This window comes from Oryzias melastigma, linkage group LG24 (assembly GCF_002922805.2).
Source record: "Oryzias melastigma strain HK-1 linkage group LG24, ASM292280v2, whole genome shotgun sequence".
Taxonomy (NCBI): Eukaryota; Metazoa; Chordata; class Actinopteri; order Beloniformes; family Adrianichthyidae; genus Oryzias; species Oryzias melastigma.
The window spans coordinates 13,128,066-13,146,341 of record NC_050535.1 but is presented as its reverse complement, the minus strand read 5'-3'; the positions used below and the strand labels follow the sequence as shown (position 1 = coordinate 13,146,341).

The 18,276-nt window shown below is 40.1% G+C and overlaps 2 protein-coding genes across 3 annotated transcripts in view; both read right to left on the bottom strand.

Annotated features, from left to right (window-relative positions):
- The window catches only part of cnstb (consortin, connexin sorting protein b), a 13,395-nt gene extending 12,574 nt beyond the window's left edge, over positions 1-821 (bottom strand). The window contains exon 1 of one of the 2 annotated variants that reach the window (XM_024291122.2): positions 647-821. In XM_024291122.2, coding sequence (XP_024146890.1) covers positions 647-668 — 22 coding nt within the window. In that variant the 5' untranslated portion in view covers positions 669-821. The remainder of the gene's footprint in view (positions 1-646) is intronic. The other variant, XM_024291120.2, reaches the window with a different exon arrangement.
- Positions 822-2,887: 2,066 nt separating this feature from the next.
- kif26bb (kinesin family member 26Bb) overlaps positions 2,888-18,276 on the bottom strand; it is a 26,578-nt gene continuing 11,189 nt past the window's right edge. The window contains exons 6-15 of the mRNA XM_024291123.2: positions 16,422-16,631; positions 15,914-16,007; positions 14,758-15,029; positions 14,013-14,190; positions 11,585-11,723; positions 11,202-11,361; positions 7,228-10,039; positions 5,467-5,622; positions 3,811-3,961; positions 2,888-3,486 (exon numbers count right to left, since the gene is read on the bottom strand). Of these exons, the coding sequence (XP_024146891.1) occupies positions 3,432-3,486; positions 3,811-3,961; positions 5,467-5,622; positions 7,228-10,039; positions 11,202-11,361; positions 11,585-11,723; positions 14,013-14,190; positions 14,758-15,029; positions 15,914-16,007; positions 16,422-16,631 (4,227 nt within the window). The 3' untranslated portion in view covers positions 2,888-3,431. The remainder of the gene's footprint in view (positions 3,487-3,810; positions 3,962-5,466; positions 5,623-7,227; positions 10,040-11,201; positions 11,362-11,584; positions 11,724-14,012; positions 14,191-14,757; positions 15,030-15,913; positions 16,008-16,421; positions 16,632-18,276) is intronic.

Below are 18,276 nucleotides of genomic sequence, written 5' to 3'. Positions count from 1 at the left end.
TTAATTTACTATTGTATTTTTTTAAAAACTTCTCAATTCTCCTTTATAGGTTGAAACCTGTATATTTTTAAACTCACAAGGAAGCTTTTACACTGAAAGGACTCCAACTAAGGGATGTAGAGATCAATTATATATATATATATATTTTTATAATTTTACTAATATATATAAAAACGTGTTTTAGAAAGTAAGTAATTTTGTTTAACAGAATTAAAACTTAATTCTAACTTAAAACGAAATTTTTTTAAGTCACGTGGTAGTTTTTAAACTGAAAGGATTCCAAATGATGGAAAAAATATATATCTATTTTAATTTTGTAATTTCCTAATATAGCCGAAAAATAAGGTCACTCTCGGTGTATTTTTGAAAAAAAAAATGAAATTTTAGAATAACATTATATTTAGAAACATACAATTACTGCATTATTCAATTAACTTTATGTTATTGTGTTTTGTCTGATATAAAGTCTATATATGCTGAAAACACAAAGCAGACTTTTTTTTCCTGCTGTTCATCATCACCATCATCATCCTCTCATCCAACATCTGCGTCCGTCCTCAGGCAGGAGCAGCCTCCGCCGCCTGATGACAGGCGGATGTCTTCCGAGCGCCGCGTGACGGATGCAGAGCTCCATCGGTGTACTCACCGCCGCGTGCTGCTGCTGGCATCCTCCTCCTGACATCGGCGGCTTCCTCTTCTCCTGTCCTCCTGCTGGGTCTGCAGCCTCACTCTGCCCTCCGTCCGCCTCGTTCGTACTTGTTGTTTACGCTCCGATTTTCCGCTGCCACTCGGCAAAAACCGCCGACGACGCGCTTTCTGACGAGGCAGAGCACCGCCATCTGCTGGCGACTGTGGCGCACTGCACTGGTAGTTGTGTAACAACAGAACTGGATTTGTGTTGTTTACAGATTCAACAAATTATTATAAAAATACATTATATTCAAATTAATATTACTATTACCCAGTTTTATTACAAATTATTATTATTTTAAAAAATAATTAATTTCTGACAACTCTGATATTTATTTCCCTTAATGGAACAGAATTTACAAAAAAAAAAAAAAAAACTGACTAAAACCTTAAAAACATGGGTACATTTAATAGCTCAAACATCATTGTTTTTCAAAAAATGACACCAAAAGAGGTGTTTGATCCATTTTTGTGTCATTTTCATTTTTTTATCTCAACATGAATAAATCCAAATATGTGAAATTCAGGTTGGAAGTGAAGCAGAAAGAGAAACAGTCAGAAAAAGTGTTTGTTTTTCTCTCTACTTTAAACAAAACAGACTTTCTAATTGGGTGGCTTCAGGGCTGAACTCTCTTTGCTCTCATTAGCTTCTCAGATGACTACAAACTGCATCTCGGAGTGGCAGAATCGCAGCAGAAATTTCACATCCCGTCTCCCTTCGTACAGAAACATAAACTCAGGCTGCAGAAACAGATGTGACGGAATCACATAGAGGAAGGAGTGTAATGACTTTAATTTAGGCTAATAAGTTTCTAGTGTCTCCAAACATTCAGCTAACTAGAGGTTTTTTCTTTTTTTAATACACTGAGATGCACAAACGTGCTGATTCATGTGGCGCACAAACATCCTGTGTGTGTTTGTGAGCTTCCAGTGGCTGATCTGAGTCGACGTTGTTCAGCGACTGCTGTGCATCCTCCCTCACAGCCACGAGGCTCCTCACACAACGTGAAGAACATCAGTAGAATCCTGAACAGTTTGCACATTGGCTAATGTGTTGGAACAATAAAAAAAGCTGGAGATGAACAAAGAAATGCAAACAATCCCAGTTTTCTTGCTATGCCTTGTAGGTGTAAATGATGTATTTAAACTGTGAGGCTTCTTTAAATGTTTGTTTGGTTTGCATTAGCTTTAAATATTAGAATCTTTACATAATAATGGTACCAAATAGGAAGGGCAGCAGCATGAACCCTTTAGGAGAATGATAGGGACACCCCAACTTAATTTCAAATAAAGATCAGGTCAAGTAAACACCATCAGAAAAAAAATCCACTTTTTTTTTTACAGAATACTCAATGCTAGTAGAAACTACAAACAAATTAATGGGTCTGTTTTGACAATATTCACTCATTAAGGGTTAATTTTTTCATGAGTTGGCTATAAAAGTGAATCCAGGCTATAAACAATGATGCAAAAATGTTTTTTTGTATTTTTTTTTCAATATATTTTCATTGACTGTTTATTAGAACTGGATTAAATTAGCCTCCCACTCTAAACAGGAAGTACCCGTTGGCTCCAAGAAGCCAAAATCCCATTTATCTGACCAAGCAGATGCCTCCATAAAAGTAAATATCACACTGTTGAGACGCTTCCTTGACAAATTTTGTGTTGCCCACTTTTACCTAGTAGAGGTGTGGACTTCCAACAAGCTCACTCCTAATTTGTTGCCATAGAAACAGTGACTCAGACAGATTCAGACCAATCATTGTTTACCAACGTCATTTGGTTCTAACATGGTGACGTCCTTATCGCAATAAAATGGCGACTGAATTGTCTTCATTTGGTTGTAGCCAGAAAGCCATTTTCCATGGATCACGTCACACTCACTCGGTCCAATTGTCATGTACAGTCAGTGGTTCCATCCTGTTTGTGAATACCAGCCATTAGATTAAAGAAAAGTCTCTTTATGATTAACTACGAGAGAATCCTCATCTTCTTTATATCAATTTTATCTATTTTAAGTGATTTTTTTTACAATTTAAAGTTTTTGTTTTATATTTATTCCTTAGGTTTTGATTTTCAACCTTTTGTTTTTCTATATGTTTAAATTAATAATATAGTTTCTAGGGTTTTTTTGTAAATAATAGGTGCAATTTTAACTATTTATTACATTTTTTTATTAGTGTTTTTGGGAGGCAGATTTTTTTTTTTCACCAGTTCAAAGGGGCCTTTGTGACTGATCGCCCGGGGCCCCCAGAAAATCTTGCACCGCCCCTGATTCCATGCTGAAACAAACCAACATGGGACAAAAAAACAGGATGACAGTTAAAGAATTAAAGGGTTTTTATTTAAGGTAGTCGTGGATGGCTTTAAGTGATTTTGAAGGCTGTTTTCAACAAGGCCTCAGCTTGGTGAGACAATTCCAGTTCATGTCTCAAAGAGGAAAAAGTCATTAAAAAGAGCATGACGTCTTTTTAAAAACAGGAAAGATCCAGCTGTACAAGAACATGAAGCTCATCTCATGTTTAAAGCAATCAGAGACCAAATGAAAAGTGTGTTTTTAACGTATAAATAGGATAAATAAGTGGGTCGATTTTAAATATTGATTAAAAAACACTTTAAATTCTTTCCGTGCTTTTTGCACCTTTTGCAGTCGCTTCTTGTGTCGCCTCCTACTGCAAGCATCAAAACAAGTGACCAGCATGACGGTGGCCTTGCAGACATTGACCCTGTTCTCCAGCTTTTCAAGGGCCTCCAGGCGCTCCATGGAGTGCTCCTCGAAAGTTTGTCACAGGTCGACTGGTGAAGGAAAGGGGTACACTTCATTTTAGAGAAAGTGAAAGATTCTAACAAATTATTGCAAATATAGAAGGGCAGCGATGAGCAATAATACTAATAAAGAGAAAACTGTAAAAACATTTTATAAGCCATACAAGTTATAATCATGAAACTTCTGCTGCCATGTTTCAAGGCAAGGTTTGTGCTTGTATGCTGAACAAAACATCTTTTCTTCAATATTTTGTTTCAATTTTGATAATCTTTTCTTTAAGGAACCTCTAAAATGAAGTAATGCATCATGTTTTCATTGGGATTATAACAAAATAAGTCAAATACTGTACTGACACTCTTGGTTCCATTTGGTAGACTCCAGCATGAGACTGCGTTTGGCCTGTTCCAGCTCTTTCTTCAGGTGGTTGTATTTCCTTTGGACCTCTGAGATCCTCTGCTGACGATGTTCCAAAAACTTCAGCTTGGCGCTGAAGTATCCGGGACCCTGGAATGATAAAAGCTCTTTTGTTTTTATGTTTTTTTTGTTTTTTGCTGACTTCTACAAAAACCAAGGTAACCTGTTTTTAAATTTAGCGTCTCTCACCTCCAGAGAGAATTGCCCCCTTTTGTGTCTATGTAGACTGAGCGTCCTTGTGCTTGACTGCAGTGCATTAACCCAGTTTTCCCCCATGTGGTCATTAAAATTGTATTAAAGTTGTGACTGGTGGAGGAGGGGTAAAGTCTCAAGAGAGCTAAGCTCTCACTGGAGGGGCATTACGTCATGCAGCACTTGTCTCAGCTGTCTGCTGGAGTCTTTTTGATCAAAACATCCCTTTTTGGTGTTTTTAACGTCTTCTTGTGGCATTTTTCTCATGATGGAGGACTTTTATTTTTAAAAAAATCAGTTTAAAATTGTATTATTTATTTCTGCAAATTGTTGTGAATCAGGATGAGAAATGTCTTTGGAAAAAGCTTGTAGCTGTGATGTAGCAGGAGAGAGTGTGAACAGAGAGCTCTCAGTAATGAGAAGGGATAGGTGGGGTGTTTCCGTGCCAGGAGTCCGCCCACAACTCAGAGGCTAAGTTCTGATGAAGTCCTGCAGAAGCTATGTACAAGAAAATCAATTTATTATTTTTTTTTTTTTTTTAATATTTTGGCAAAAAATGGCATAATCATGATTAAAACAGAACTGGGAACGTTTTGAAAGTAGATCAAAAGATGATCGGCGTGTGACTGTTCCCTAGCAACACTTTTAAACACGTTTTATATACGTTGATCCCCACATATTAATTTTTACTGCACTTAAATGTGCTTTACTCAGTGATAGAGCTAGAATATTTTATTTTGGGGGAGGCAGAAGACATAGAAAGGGTGGCAAATAAGAACATTTTATTTTAATTTAATTTAATCTGATATTATTTTTATTTTAATTGCTGTTTTTGCAAAGCTTAAAGAAGCTTGCATTATTGATTTCCTAATCATGGGGGAGACTTTCTACTGGGGGCCGGTGGCCTGCCTGTAGCTCCGCCCCTGGTTTTACTGCAAAAAAATGGCCCCCTCTCCACACAACAGTAGTCTGCTAGCCTATTTACAAGCTAATAATTAGCTTAGAAGCTGTTTTCCCCTCATGCTGCCAATCAAAACCACACTGCTTACTTAGTTTATGATCTAAAAGAGACATATTATTATATTATGAAAAACTTAAGCTTTAATAGCAAGGGAATTTAGCATGTGTGCTCTGGGAGCACTATTAGCACTGCAGCCTTGTGCTAACATGTTTTGGGTTGACAACATGGAGGCTATCATGTTGACTTCCTGCCGTTGATCCAAATTCTTGGTTGCACCTTGACTGTTTGAAAATGAAGAAATTGGACAATGAGAGTTTGTGAGGCTGTCCTACGGGCTGGTGCATGTGACTAAAGCATTAGCCGTACCACCGTGTGTGTTTTTTCCTGCCGCCTGGATGAGGAGCTCAAAGCTTTCTTTTCGTATCAACCTGTTTGCCTTCACCTGTTCTTTTGTGCATCCTCTGCACATCATCGATCTCATACACCTTGATGTCATAGGCCTCTGGAATTCCCCTCTCCGTCCAACGAGACCGAACGCCGCTGGACGAGCTTTTCACGGCCTGCACCGTGTCGTTCAAAGGGTGACGCTGGTGAGTCCCTAAGACAGGATGAATTTGCAGTGAAATGCTCTCTTATCCTCCTTTGAAAGCTCTTCAAGATATCTTAAATTAGGGAGAAATCTGTAATTTATGTGATAAAACAAGCATGTGGTAAAGAAAGCTTCAAATAAATTCAATTCACAAGTCGAATAAATCCCCAAAGCTTTGCTAGCTGTTTCATTGCTCCATTAGCATCATCCCAGCTAAGCTTTTTTAATCTAAGTGATGCACAAGAAAGCAAATAAAATGTTTTTATTTCAGCATTCAAATCGATTTGATTTTTTTTTTTTTGTGCCAAGTGTGCACATACATTTCATTAATTTATTATAATTTTTTTCCGCTCTTATACCTCCATTAGTCAGTGCAGTGACTGGGATTATAAATTAATTATGTTTTGCTATACACAATTAAACTTTGAGCACAGTAAGAAAACTAGGTCTGAGTGCCCTCTACAGATGTTTGTCATGTCTAATTAATGTCACATTAATAGGTTATGAGGCCGGGCCTCCACCCAAAGATGTTATTATCGGCCTGTCCTTGGTGTAAAAGAGACAACTGCAATTATCTGTTGAGTACTTCAGAAATGGTTTAAAGTGCTACTTTAATTCAAATTTCAGGTTGAATCCTCAGTTTTTTTTCCATCTTTGTGTATTTATACAGTGTTCTTGTTTATTCAGGAGGATTCCTTAAATAACCAGGGTGATAACCAACACACATTTTCACACTTTTTTCTTTAATTTAGATTCTCAAAGTTTAAACATTTGCAGGAAAAATAAGTCCAGTATTAGAGGATAAAAACAAAAGTATGCTCAGGATTGAAGATTTAAGATGTAAAAATGTGCAAATTGAACGTATTCTGTATAGTAAAGCACGGGGGACATTGATTGACAAGGACAAGAGCCAATCAGGATGCCGTATGCTGTTAAATTTTAAAAAAGCATGCATGTATTACACAATTACTTGATGCGATATACAGTCAATACTTTTTCTGCTGTCCCTATGAGGAACTGGCGACCTGCCCGGGGTGTACCCCGCCATTGCCCAACAGTAGCTGGGATAGGCTCCAGCATCTCTGTGATCCAGAAAGGGATATTTTTCCGCACTATAAGGCACATTTAACAGCCTTAATTGCTAACTGTGAACGCAGTTAATACATTTTGACTGACGGATTTGTACAGTTGCAAGAAAAAAAGTACATGAACCCTTTAGGAGTACCTCAAATTCTGCACAAAATGGACACATGATGTGTTTTTTTTAATCTCAATCTAAATCACAATGATGGAGAGAAACACGAGGAGAGGTTAAAGGCCAAAGAAACATTAAAAAAAAATACAATTGAAAAGAGATACTTTGAATTTTTTAATTAAAAAAATGTTTACACCCCAAAAAAATCCTAAGGAAGAAGTGTCAAATGAGAACCTTCCTCTTTTTTTTACAGTGATATGTTTACTTTTGTACTTAATTAATTGTTTTTCATTGAAGATTTTTATCTATTACTCAAAAATGCACATAAATGAGTCCACTTGGATTTAGGTATGTTGTTTCCATATCATTAGTCTTTCAGTTTAGTCTAAAAACAGCCAAATAAAACTAATTAATTTTACCTGGATTCCCTCGTCTTCGAGAGGAGCGGCTGCTGCGAGCCCCGCCGGGCAGAGAGCTGCTTCTGTCACTGGTGGAGTCTCTGGTGGACGTGCTGCTACCTGTGGCCTCGCTGTCTCTGACCATGCTGCCGTACCCACTGCTCACAAAGCTGCTCCTGTTGGAGAAATGCAGCAACGTCTTCCCCATGGCTGGCGGCATGTCCCCGCTCAGGACGCTGGTGGTGTCGCTGGCGTGCCCGCTCAGATGGTCGGGCGAGCGCGGAGCAGTCACCTGGCTGTAAGGAGAAGGAATGGGGGTCATGTGACCCAGTCCTGCTGATGTAGGGCTGGGCACCCTGTCCCTCAAGAGGTCTGAAATCCGCCCGTTGACAAATCCTTGGATGACGGACTTTGAGGAGGAGCATGTGGAGCTCTGGCTTGGTGTCCGACTGACGGAGCGGTGGGATCGCGGAGGTGATGAAGAGAAAAACGAGGACGTCCGCTCAAAACTGACAGTCTTGATCTCTGGAGACAGACTGGCACTGCGGTTGACGGTCTCATGCAGGTTTTTCTGGGATTGGCTGAGATTTTTTATGCTCGGGGAGGACAGCCGGCGGACTTTGGGGCTGGCTGTCTTTGGTTTTCCGACGGCAGAGAGCTTGGAATGAGCGTGTTTGGCTGACTGACTTTCATAAGGGAAGAAGTGGTAACTCTGGTCAGGATGGGGGTCTTTTCTAGCTCTCGGAAAGGTACAGTCTCCCTCCAAATGACCTCTGTAGCCAGCTTCAACACTTTCCTTGGAACTACTACGCCTCTCCAGGGCTGGGAAGTCCCTCCCAAGAGAGTTATTCCTGCTGGCCAACAACTCGAGTTTAGTATTAAAAAGCCTGCTGCTGTCCTGACTGGAGGACTTTGGCTTTGCATGACCTTTTCTGCTGCCGTGTTTTGGAGAACACGAGCCGTGGACGCTTTGGTTTGCAGGGGGACGCTTTCTGCCCATCCCCCTCTCCAGAGTTTCCCCAGGGCTGCAAGGAGTGGATGATGTCACCCCCCTTGAGTGGTTGCTTGGGGGGTTGGCGCCGGGCCAGTCTCTGGGTAAACTGCTTGTTACAGAGGAACCAATGAGGGTTTCTTGGCAACCAGGTGAAAAAGCAGCTATCTTGGGGATATTCCCAGTATGCCTGTGAGCAATACCTCCCTCTTTAGAGACCTTTCCATTGTTTGGAGAATGAAGATGCTTGGAGTCTGATCTGTGGCTGCCGTCTGCGTTTTTTAGCCTTTTTTCACACATTTTGCTTTCTAAGTTGTAGAAATCTTTGTCTTCCTTCTCTTTGTTGTTTGGAAGCTTCTCAGGTGAAGCAGTTCTATGACTTTTATCGTCATGATTAGAATGTGAATCAGACTTTAACTGGAGAGTTTCAGATCTTTTGTTTGGGATTATTTTGTCCTTCACAGCCTCCAAGTTGTCCAAATCTGTCTCCATCAACATGGGGTTAAGAAACGACGGTAAAGTCCCCTTTTCCCTCCTGAAGAAAATGGGCTTTTCGTTGTTTGCATCCGTAGCTGGAAGCTGACTGTCCGAGGACCCTGCAGCTGCAGAATCCTCACTCACATCGCTGATAATCCTGATTGGTTGACTCGTGCTGGAAGTGTTTTCTGTGCGGGAAAGAGCAGGATCTCGGATGCAGAAAACGTTCCCTGCCGTTTTCCCTCTCCCGTAGGCTCCATTGATGGTCACCTCCTCCACCATGGAGAAGACAAGTTCATCTTGGCCCTTCAGATCCAGCGGTTGTTGAACGGTCACTGTGATCGTGGCCTTCATTGCTTTACTTTCATCTGGGGTGGGATTAGGTAAGACGTCTCCAAGTATGACATCTTTAGTTAAAGAGTTTGAAGAAAAACAGGAGGACGAAGGAGAAATGGAGGAGCTCTTGCCAACGGGTGAAGCTCTTTTGTCTGGTTTAAACCAGTCAGCAGCTTCGTGACCTGGCGGTTTCTCTGTAGACTGAAGTATGGAGGGGGTGGTAGCAGATTTGCCCTGAGTATTGGATTCCTGCAGTGAGAGATCATTGCTGGTCCTGACAGCACCTATACAGTTAATTCCCAGAGTTTGATTGAGCAGCTCCTCACTGGAACTGGTTCCACTACACTCCTCACAGTCATAAAGACCTGAGTCCTCCCTGGGAAAGTTCTCTCCAGACAGAGCGCCGTCCGTTTGCTTTGCTCCCTGAGAGTTCTGACCACCACCAGCGCCGTGATTTGAAGAAGACTGCGGTGCTGTCGATGTTTCTTTTGGATGCACGGATTCAGGCAAAACGTTGCAGGCAGCGGCTTTTAAAGAAGACTTGAGCGCGTCTATCGATATCTCACTTCCGTCGATACAGCCCAGGCGCTTTTGGAGTTCAGCAAACGTGTCGCATTTGAGGCACTCCCTCTCGGGCTGTTTCCTCTCTCCCTTCAGAGTCTCAAAGTCCCTGTCCTCTGCCCTTTTTACTCCATGCAGCTGAGGGATTCGGAGGAGCTCCTGCAGCAGAGCAGTGAACTCCGGGTCGTCCAGGTCGGTCTTGTTTGGGTGCAGTGAAGGTATGATAGGAACAAACTCCGGTTGTGCCGGCGTCGGGACTCCTTTGGATCGGAAAGAGCCGTCTGAGTCTATTTGAATGACCGTGTCACAGGAGTGGTCACTGCTGGAGCGATCCAGGTCCCCGCGCAGACGGAGAGGACGGATGTCAACATCCACCTCGTCGGTGGAGTGAAATGCTCGCAGGGTTGAACGAGGCACCTTGTGTTCTTTGGTCAGACTCCTCCCACAAGGAGAGCAGGACGTCGATTGCTGTTCAAAAGAAAAAATTATGTCAGAACAACAAAAAAAGGAGTTAATGAGAGTACTTTAGATGGAATTTAATTAAAAATCTGTTTAATGTTAAGTTTTGCAAAAAAGCACACGTTTTTCTTTACAAAAACATAATTAAAACCACATGTTTAGACTCACATGCACAAACACAACATCTAAAATGAGATAATAAACCCTAGAAAAGGAACACTAACAATTTTAAATGAATTTTTTTGGTTTTATTTCTGGTATTATATTCTCACTTTAAGCATACTTGTAATTGTAAAACAAAAAAAAACAAAAAAAGCCCAGCTAAGGGCAAATGCTCCAAACTAGCTACGGCTAAAAGCATTACGATATGGGCAGGGGACTGCTGTTCAGAGTATGTCTATGTTTTTATATCTGTCCTTATCCAATAAATAAATTACATTTTCACCAACAAACGTCTTGCATAATTGCATTTTTGGTAAACTCAAGACCCATTACTGGAACCAGAGATGGGTCATACATATTAATGTTGTGGTTGAGTCTCAGGCTCAGTTTTTCCTGAGTTTTTGTGAGTCAAAGCCATTTCAGCTGATTTCAAAAGCTGAAGACAAAGACAAAGGCAATTTACAGATTATCTTTAACTTTCGGATTGAATCTTTTAAGGTTTTTATCAGCTCTTTGGGAGCCTTTTGATTAGCATGGTGTACAGTGAGAGTCAAGTTAAAACATTTTTTTTACTCTAAAACCCTGATTGTTCTTTGTTTGGTTTCTTAAAATCCTTTAGTTTTTTCTATCCTTCAGCTTTCAGTCTTCTAGTTCAAAGCCAATGTTTTGGTCATCTTCTGAACCTCCAAACTGCCACATCTCAGATTCCCATCCTCTAAATTCTGCTGATTTATGCAAATCTAGAGTTTAAAAACCTAATCCAATTATCTGTTGAACTCTTTTAAAAGCATCTGGGCTATGGTGAGAAAATGCCACCAAAACAAGTTGAAAAACACAATTTTCATTGGAGCAGATCTTTAAGAACATCACCAGAAACTGAAAAATGTCTATATTTCTAAGTAGTCAGCAACCTAAAGGAATTATATTCCTCAAGAAATCTCCCTGCTTAGATTGCCAAAAGAGGCTAGAATAAATAAAAATCCATAATATTCAACTTAAATGAGTGTACCTTTGTCCTCTTCTGGGTCCTGCGAATACGGGAGGCCATTTGGATGGTGGAGAAGGTCTCTTGATGGTGCGCCAGGGAATCAGCCACTTGAGCGATCACCGCCGTGTGGCAGTTTGCATGAGCCAAAGACTCCCTGAGGAGCATGTTCAGCTTACTGCTCCTGTGTAAAAGCATTGCAAATGGTCCGGTATTAACCTAAGCAATCTATCTATCTTTTTTAATTATTTTTTTAGGTCGATATTTTAAAAATCAATCCAGTTTGGTGTCACCTATTGGAACAAGGCTAATCTACCTCATTATGCTCAGTTCCAGACATTTATCTAGATGGTAATTCTAAAAACCAGCTTTTAAAAAGTCCAAACTCGATGGAGTTATCATCTTACTTGTTAGGGAGAGTTTTATGTCCATTGAGGAGAGACACAACAATCGGTCCCAACTCCGCATGAGGAAGTTTATTCCTGTTCACTCCCCTCATACCACTACAAACGTCGATCATGGTCAGCTTAGCGGTGCCCCGGGAACCTGGAAAAGAGGGATTGATGGTAAATTATAGAGAAATAATTAAAATATGTCAAACTTGTACATAAATCTTTATTTAGAAAAGTACATCGCTACGGTTTTAGCTCGGAAAGTGTGTTATTATAAAGGCTATATAAGCTTTCGGACAATAGTTTTAAACAAAACAAATAGCATATCTCTACTCACACACTCTACTTTCATTTGTTGAAATGTAACCTTTTTTGGTTTAAATGCAAACAGGCCTGGTATTCTGTTTAATTTATTGTTTTATTTTGAAGGGGTCTTTTTCTGGTCTATAATGGAAGGTCTGGCTTGCCTCAGAACAACACACTAAAATTATTATTTTTTGTTTTTCGTTAGTGCCATTTTCTCTGCATCTTGATTTTACCATTATGTCTCAGGGGAAAGCTGAAACCTAAAATTAAAGCCATAAAATACTTATTCTTTGAGTGTTAGTTAATTGTCAATCCTATAAATAAATGTATAATATAAATTCTTATAATTATTAAAATGATCATTGTTCTTTGTCTCAAGAAATGATGAATTTAATTCAGAAAGACAAATATGACAAGTGTTGGCTCAAAGTGAGATAAAATATGTGATTGAGAGTCATCTAGGGGCCAGGATTCGTTAAAATATTTCGTAAAATTTTCAAATTGAAAAAGTTTATGTGTCTTTTTGAGGTGTTTTCACAGTATCTTGGAAAAATCAAAGTATAATATGAAGAAAAAGTTTGTGGTCCTTTCTTGTGAGGTGAGAACGCTAACTACTGCCTCACCGTCTACGACTCCAACTACGAGCTGCGAAATTTTATCAGCTCCTTCAGAAAGTTAGGATAGTTATTCTGTCTTGGGAAATATTGATCGATTTAATTGTGAGAACATGAAGTACAGTATGTGATTGAGAGTCATTTAGGGGCCCGATGTGAACTGCACTAAGAGAATGCGTTAAAATTAGGGCTGTCAGATTTGTCGCGTTAAAAACGCATTAATCTGACATGTGCTTGACGCCGACAATTTTTTGACGCATTAATCGCGGACTTTCTCATACGTGCCTTTCCATACCGCGCGTGGGCGTCCCGCCCTTTAACTCACCAGCTGCTCTCACTAGATCACCGGCGGCTCACCAACCTCCGAGCTCAAGCTAAAACCGGCCGGCGCTAGGACCTGGAGAGCTCCTGCACCCTAACCCAGCTCCGGTTCGCGTCCAGTACCAGGTCTGGTGGTACTGGCTCGCGTCCGGCGCCGCGTCCCGAGAGCTGCGGACCCCCGACGTTCCAAACAGCAAGCGCACCGGGGGACGTTTTAAATGTTCTGGAGGTTTAAGCGTGATCCAGCCCCAGCATAGCGGTCTGTCTGCCGGTATATTCATGGCGTGAGCTCCGCTGGACACGTCGTTCCATCGAGCTGCAGCCAGAGAACGCGGCGGCAGTAACAGACTGTCAAACTGTCCACAGTGTATTCCGCTTTTCTCAGTCTTTAATGTTTTAAAAAACAAAAGTTCATTGGAAATGATAAATCTCTATTTCATTTATTACTGTAGTTCAGCAGAGGAGGGAAAGATTTGGTCCTGACAAAAAATGAACATGAAAGTGTTATGGAAATTTTATTTTTGATGTTTTTTTATTTTATTTTACTGAACGTTGATTGAAGTTTTGAATTTAAAATGCCCTTCACTTGCAAATGGGCTTTTGTTAGGGATTTGATGTTACAGCCTTTTATTGTTAAGGAAGTGTATCTCAATACAATGTTACAAAATAAAGTATTTCTGATGAAAACTATTAATTTTGTCATTCTTGTTTTCATAATTAATGTAGAACTGCTAAATTCCACGAACCACACATTTTTTTTCCTTAAAAAAAAGGCCACATGTAAATTTGCGATTAATCGCGAGTTAACTCTGGACAAGATGCGATTAATCGCGATTAAAAATTTTAATCGCCTGACAGCTCTAGTTAAAATATTTGGTAAAATCTTCAATTTTTGTAACAAAATACCTTAATAAGAAGCAGAGATTTGATAGTTTTCAAACATTTTGTTAAAAGATTACAATTTTGGACTATTTTCTATTACTAACTAAAAATAGTTTTGTTTGAATCATGTTGATTTAACCAGATTTATTAAAAATCAGGTGTTACTGATTTTGGGTATGCATCAAATATGTTCTTTTTTTTTATTGTATTAGGTGACTATTTTTAGACATATTTAAAGCTGGGTAGTTTTCTTTTTGAACAAATTCAATATAAAGTATAACAGGTTTCTAACAACAACAATCAGGGGAAGCTGGAAAAACCTTTTCCGATGGTGCTGCTTTCTGTGCGCGGCGGCTGGACATACAGGGTGAAGAACATTATTGAGCTGTGGCAAAGGTATGTGATAAAGTCGGCATGCCGCCGCGCTGCGATGGCGGCGTCCAAAAGAGAAGCAGCCCGCTCTGCTGTGGGGGCCTTCACTCGGTTGTGATTGCGGATCTGGAAGGACAGGACATGGAAGTACCATGAATTCCTCTATTTAAAACAAAGTAGGAGCTGGTTTCTTCCCTTGATAAATACAAATATAATAAACTATCATCAGTAATCTAATATCTATATATTATCTCCAATAGTCTGATTACCAAAGCAGACAGAAAATGAACCTCATAAAAAGGCCAGTCTGGTATGAGACTAAAGCCAGATGTTAACTGGACTGATCCAGTCCACCAAAGAAAATACATACCTCTACAAATGTACTAAACAGATGATAATTTTTAAAAAATGGTCACAAAAACGATTATAATGATTAGAAAATAAATAAATTAACTTCAAAAACTACATTTCTTTAAACCAGGTTGTACATTTTTGACTTAGATTTGATTTTGAAAGCTGGAAACCAATGGGACATTGCTCCCTTATGAAACCACCCCCTATTGGTCATTTGAGGAACTCCAACATTTAGTACTTTTTTGTCATATAAAAAAATGAATGAAAACTTCTGCAGCACCCAAATATAATTGTATAACATTGTAGTATTATTTTTCCCAAACCCTTTTTGCAGTGTACCTGTATCCCACAGACTGGGTCCTCTTGGACCCTAACATGGGCTTTTGGGCTGTCCTGGGTGCTGCCTGATGAAGGGACCACCTCTCCCAGCAGGTCCCTCAGCGTGTCCTCCTCCCCGCAGCACAGCTCAATGGCCGACACCGACACGGTCAGCTCGGTCCAGGTCTTCTCTCGACGCCGCTCGATGGCGCCGTACAGCCAGGAGATGGCACAGGGGATCAGCCCTAGCTTCTGGATGTTCTCACCACTCCCCACCATGCTGGACCAGGATCCTGAGACACAGGACAGTGTGCAGCACAGATAATGCTGGAATTTTAAAAACAAAAACTGGATAAAATTAGGTTTATTGATTGTTTTAAAAATCCAAAGATACAGTAATTTAGCTTTTTTTTTCCATCTCTGTGTAGTACGGATCGACCTTCGGAGTCTTTGGTCCATCATTGTCTGACATTTAGAGATTGTTTCATGTGCAAAAAAAAAAAGCCTCTATCAAGTTGAACGGCTCCACATTTTGTCTCCTGCTGCACTTTTGCCCCATGTTCATTTTGAAATATTGGCCTGTTTTACCTTCTCTTGCCTTATCCCAACTCTAATTGAATGAGCATAAGGGAATTGGTTTACTCCAATTAAAGGCCAAGCCGCCCGCCGTTTTTTTTTTTTTTTTTTTAGGGAATGCTATTCCATGAAGGAGATTGATATCCTGCTGGCTGCAGGCCACATCTCGTCTGTTTTGGTCAAGTAATTTAATCAGGTTTACGGAGAGTGGGGTCACGTGACAAAGCAAGAAGACACTCGTGCCCCCGTGTGTGCGCAAGTGTTTTTTTTGTGTGCCACAAATCTTCCCCAACCCGTTTTTGCACTAAGTGCCTTTAATAGCCACACATTAGAGCCCACTTTGTTTGCAGCCAATGTCCGAGTTTCTGGGGGTTTTTTTGGAGAGAATTCTTAAATTGTTAAGCACGCTGGTGCAGCAACACGAATGCTGAAGGACAAACTTCAAGAGAAGAGTCTGGAGATTCCAGATTAATACAAGGACAAAAGAAGAAAAAAGGGGGAAAATTGAGATAAGAGGAGGATGGTGCATAGACGGGTAAAAGTGCTCCACTCTCATCTGAGGATATTAACCCATGGCCTCTCGCATTGACAGATGACTCACCCACATCAGCACATCCCAGACCCAGAACGCATCCGTTGCTGCCACTCAGCACGCAGCGGATGACATCAGTCAGGACGCCTGTGCACAGCTCCGCCTGGTCAAAGACATCATGTGATTCATGTCAGAGGAGAATACAGTTCAACTAAGGACTCTTTTGAGCCTAGTCACCCCAAATCTGTAGGATGATGAGCTCAAATGGTGGGTGATAAAGACTGTTTGCTAGGACTTCTCGCCTGCAGAAAACAATGTGTATGAAGATTTTTGCTCTACGGGCTCACAGAGTGGTCTACAATCCTAACGTTTTCTGTGGGCCACCTACGTTTCACATAAAGAAAGGTTTGCCCATTTTTCCCCAGACAGCCCTTATCTACCCGTAATGGCAGTTGTGACTAACACAAAAGGGAGGAAAAGGGCAGGAAAACTAGCACCTGGTAAGATTTTTGGACCAAGAATTAGCATGCAAATATTGCCACCAAAACCAAACCTGTTTTTGGAGGAAATTCCCTACCTGGCTGCTGTCTTGCGAATACGCAGCATCAAAGCTGAACGTCTTGAGTGGATTTCTGTTTTCTCTCCCGAGAGTCATGGTGCTGTGGGTCAAGTTTTTGGATGGCGGTTCAATTACGATGACCCTTTTTCTGGAAGGGTCAATTCGGAGGACGGGTGGCTGGAATTGTCCGTCCGACAGCATCCTGCTCACCCTCAGCATGACTTTGACCTGCGCACCAAAGGAAAGAAGAGATAAAGACATCATTACCGGTCGCTCCACTGGAAAATCATGCAGATAGTCCTTTTGACAGGAACTATGTCCCAAAACATTGATGCGATACGAATTCTGGCTGTAAGAAACACCATAACAAGGCTATGAAATTAATACAAAATTCAAATTCCTTGATCAATAATAGTGGCAGTTTGCTTAAGTTGTAACACAAGCTTCCTCTTTCTAAGTCACGATTTCTCTGCAGAACAGATCATTCTATCTGCTTGTCTGCCTAATGTCAGCTCAAAAACATTTAAAGGATTACTTTCTGATCTCTGCATCATCAGTTCACTCACAGTATTAAAATGTTATCTTAAGACTCCCCCCTTCAGGATGTCGTATAACACCTGAATGCACCACGCACAATTTAATTGCATTCATCCTCTAAGCTAATGTCACTGCTTTAAATTTGCCCTCAATTTCATAGTTTTTCAAATCCATTTGTGTTTATTTCAACCTAAAACAGCTAAAGAAAAATGACATGAACAGTGATTTATGATATTTTTGGTGTGTGGACTAATCTACTTAAGTGTATGAAGCCATTACTGTTGAACTTAGCCTTCCATGTATATAGTAGAACAATGCTGCATAAGCAGGAACCCTTTTTGCTACTCTGAGATACTTTAAGGATGAAAACATTATCATTATTTAATGCCTGAAGCATGCATGCTCTGCTTCGACTGCATCATCGTTGGCGCCTTTGTCTTTAGAAGCACAAATTTGCACATTTGACAATAATAGTAAAATATTTTTAGTCAAAATGTATTTTTGAAAAGTATGTTTTAGACCAAATCTATAAATTACAACCACTTTTAGCCTTTTCACAATAAAACAGAAACTAAAACATGGAGATGTTGCCACTTTTCCTTATGAGGACATTTCAAGAGTCAAATACCTGAGCTTTAGCTCTGCGATTTACAAGAATTTGAACAGCAACAGAGAGATGAAGCACTCAGACGTGTGCTCTGTATGGGAGGAGATAAACCCCGGTTCCATTTTCTGATGCTCCGGTTGTTTCTTGGCAGGAAAAAGAGGTTAGCTGTCAAATGGGATTAGCATTGAACAAGAGTTAAGGCAGCGTAGTCGGTTTGTAAGTCACATAGCTTCAGTGTGCTGCCTCTTATGTTATAAGTTACTCATTCTATGACAAACTGTGTTTAGGTAATGAATAAACATTGTATGAAGTGACAACAAACACAAATATCTATTAAAAATGCTTCTAATGTTATGTTTTGGTGGCTTTAGCAAATCCAAATAAAATGTATTAGTTAACACGATCCACATTCGAGAAACTTTGGTCCCATTTGGCTAAAATGTGTTGCCAGCAACACCTGTGATAAACTAAACTCCATGGTGTAAAGTTAGCATGAGAAACAAACAATGTCAACAACAAAAATCCCAATTGGGATCATGTACATGTCTGCTTTCTACGTAGAATTATCTATACATCTCAACAAAAAAAAGCTAAAAATCTAGCTAACAAGCTAAGTCTGAGCCAAATATTACCACTAAACTGAATTTGAATTATTATTCTGTGGTCCCTCACTTTATTGTGGTTCACTTTTTGCAGTCTTGTTATTTCAGTTCAAGTTTGCATCCATTT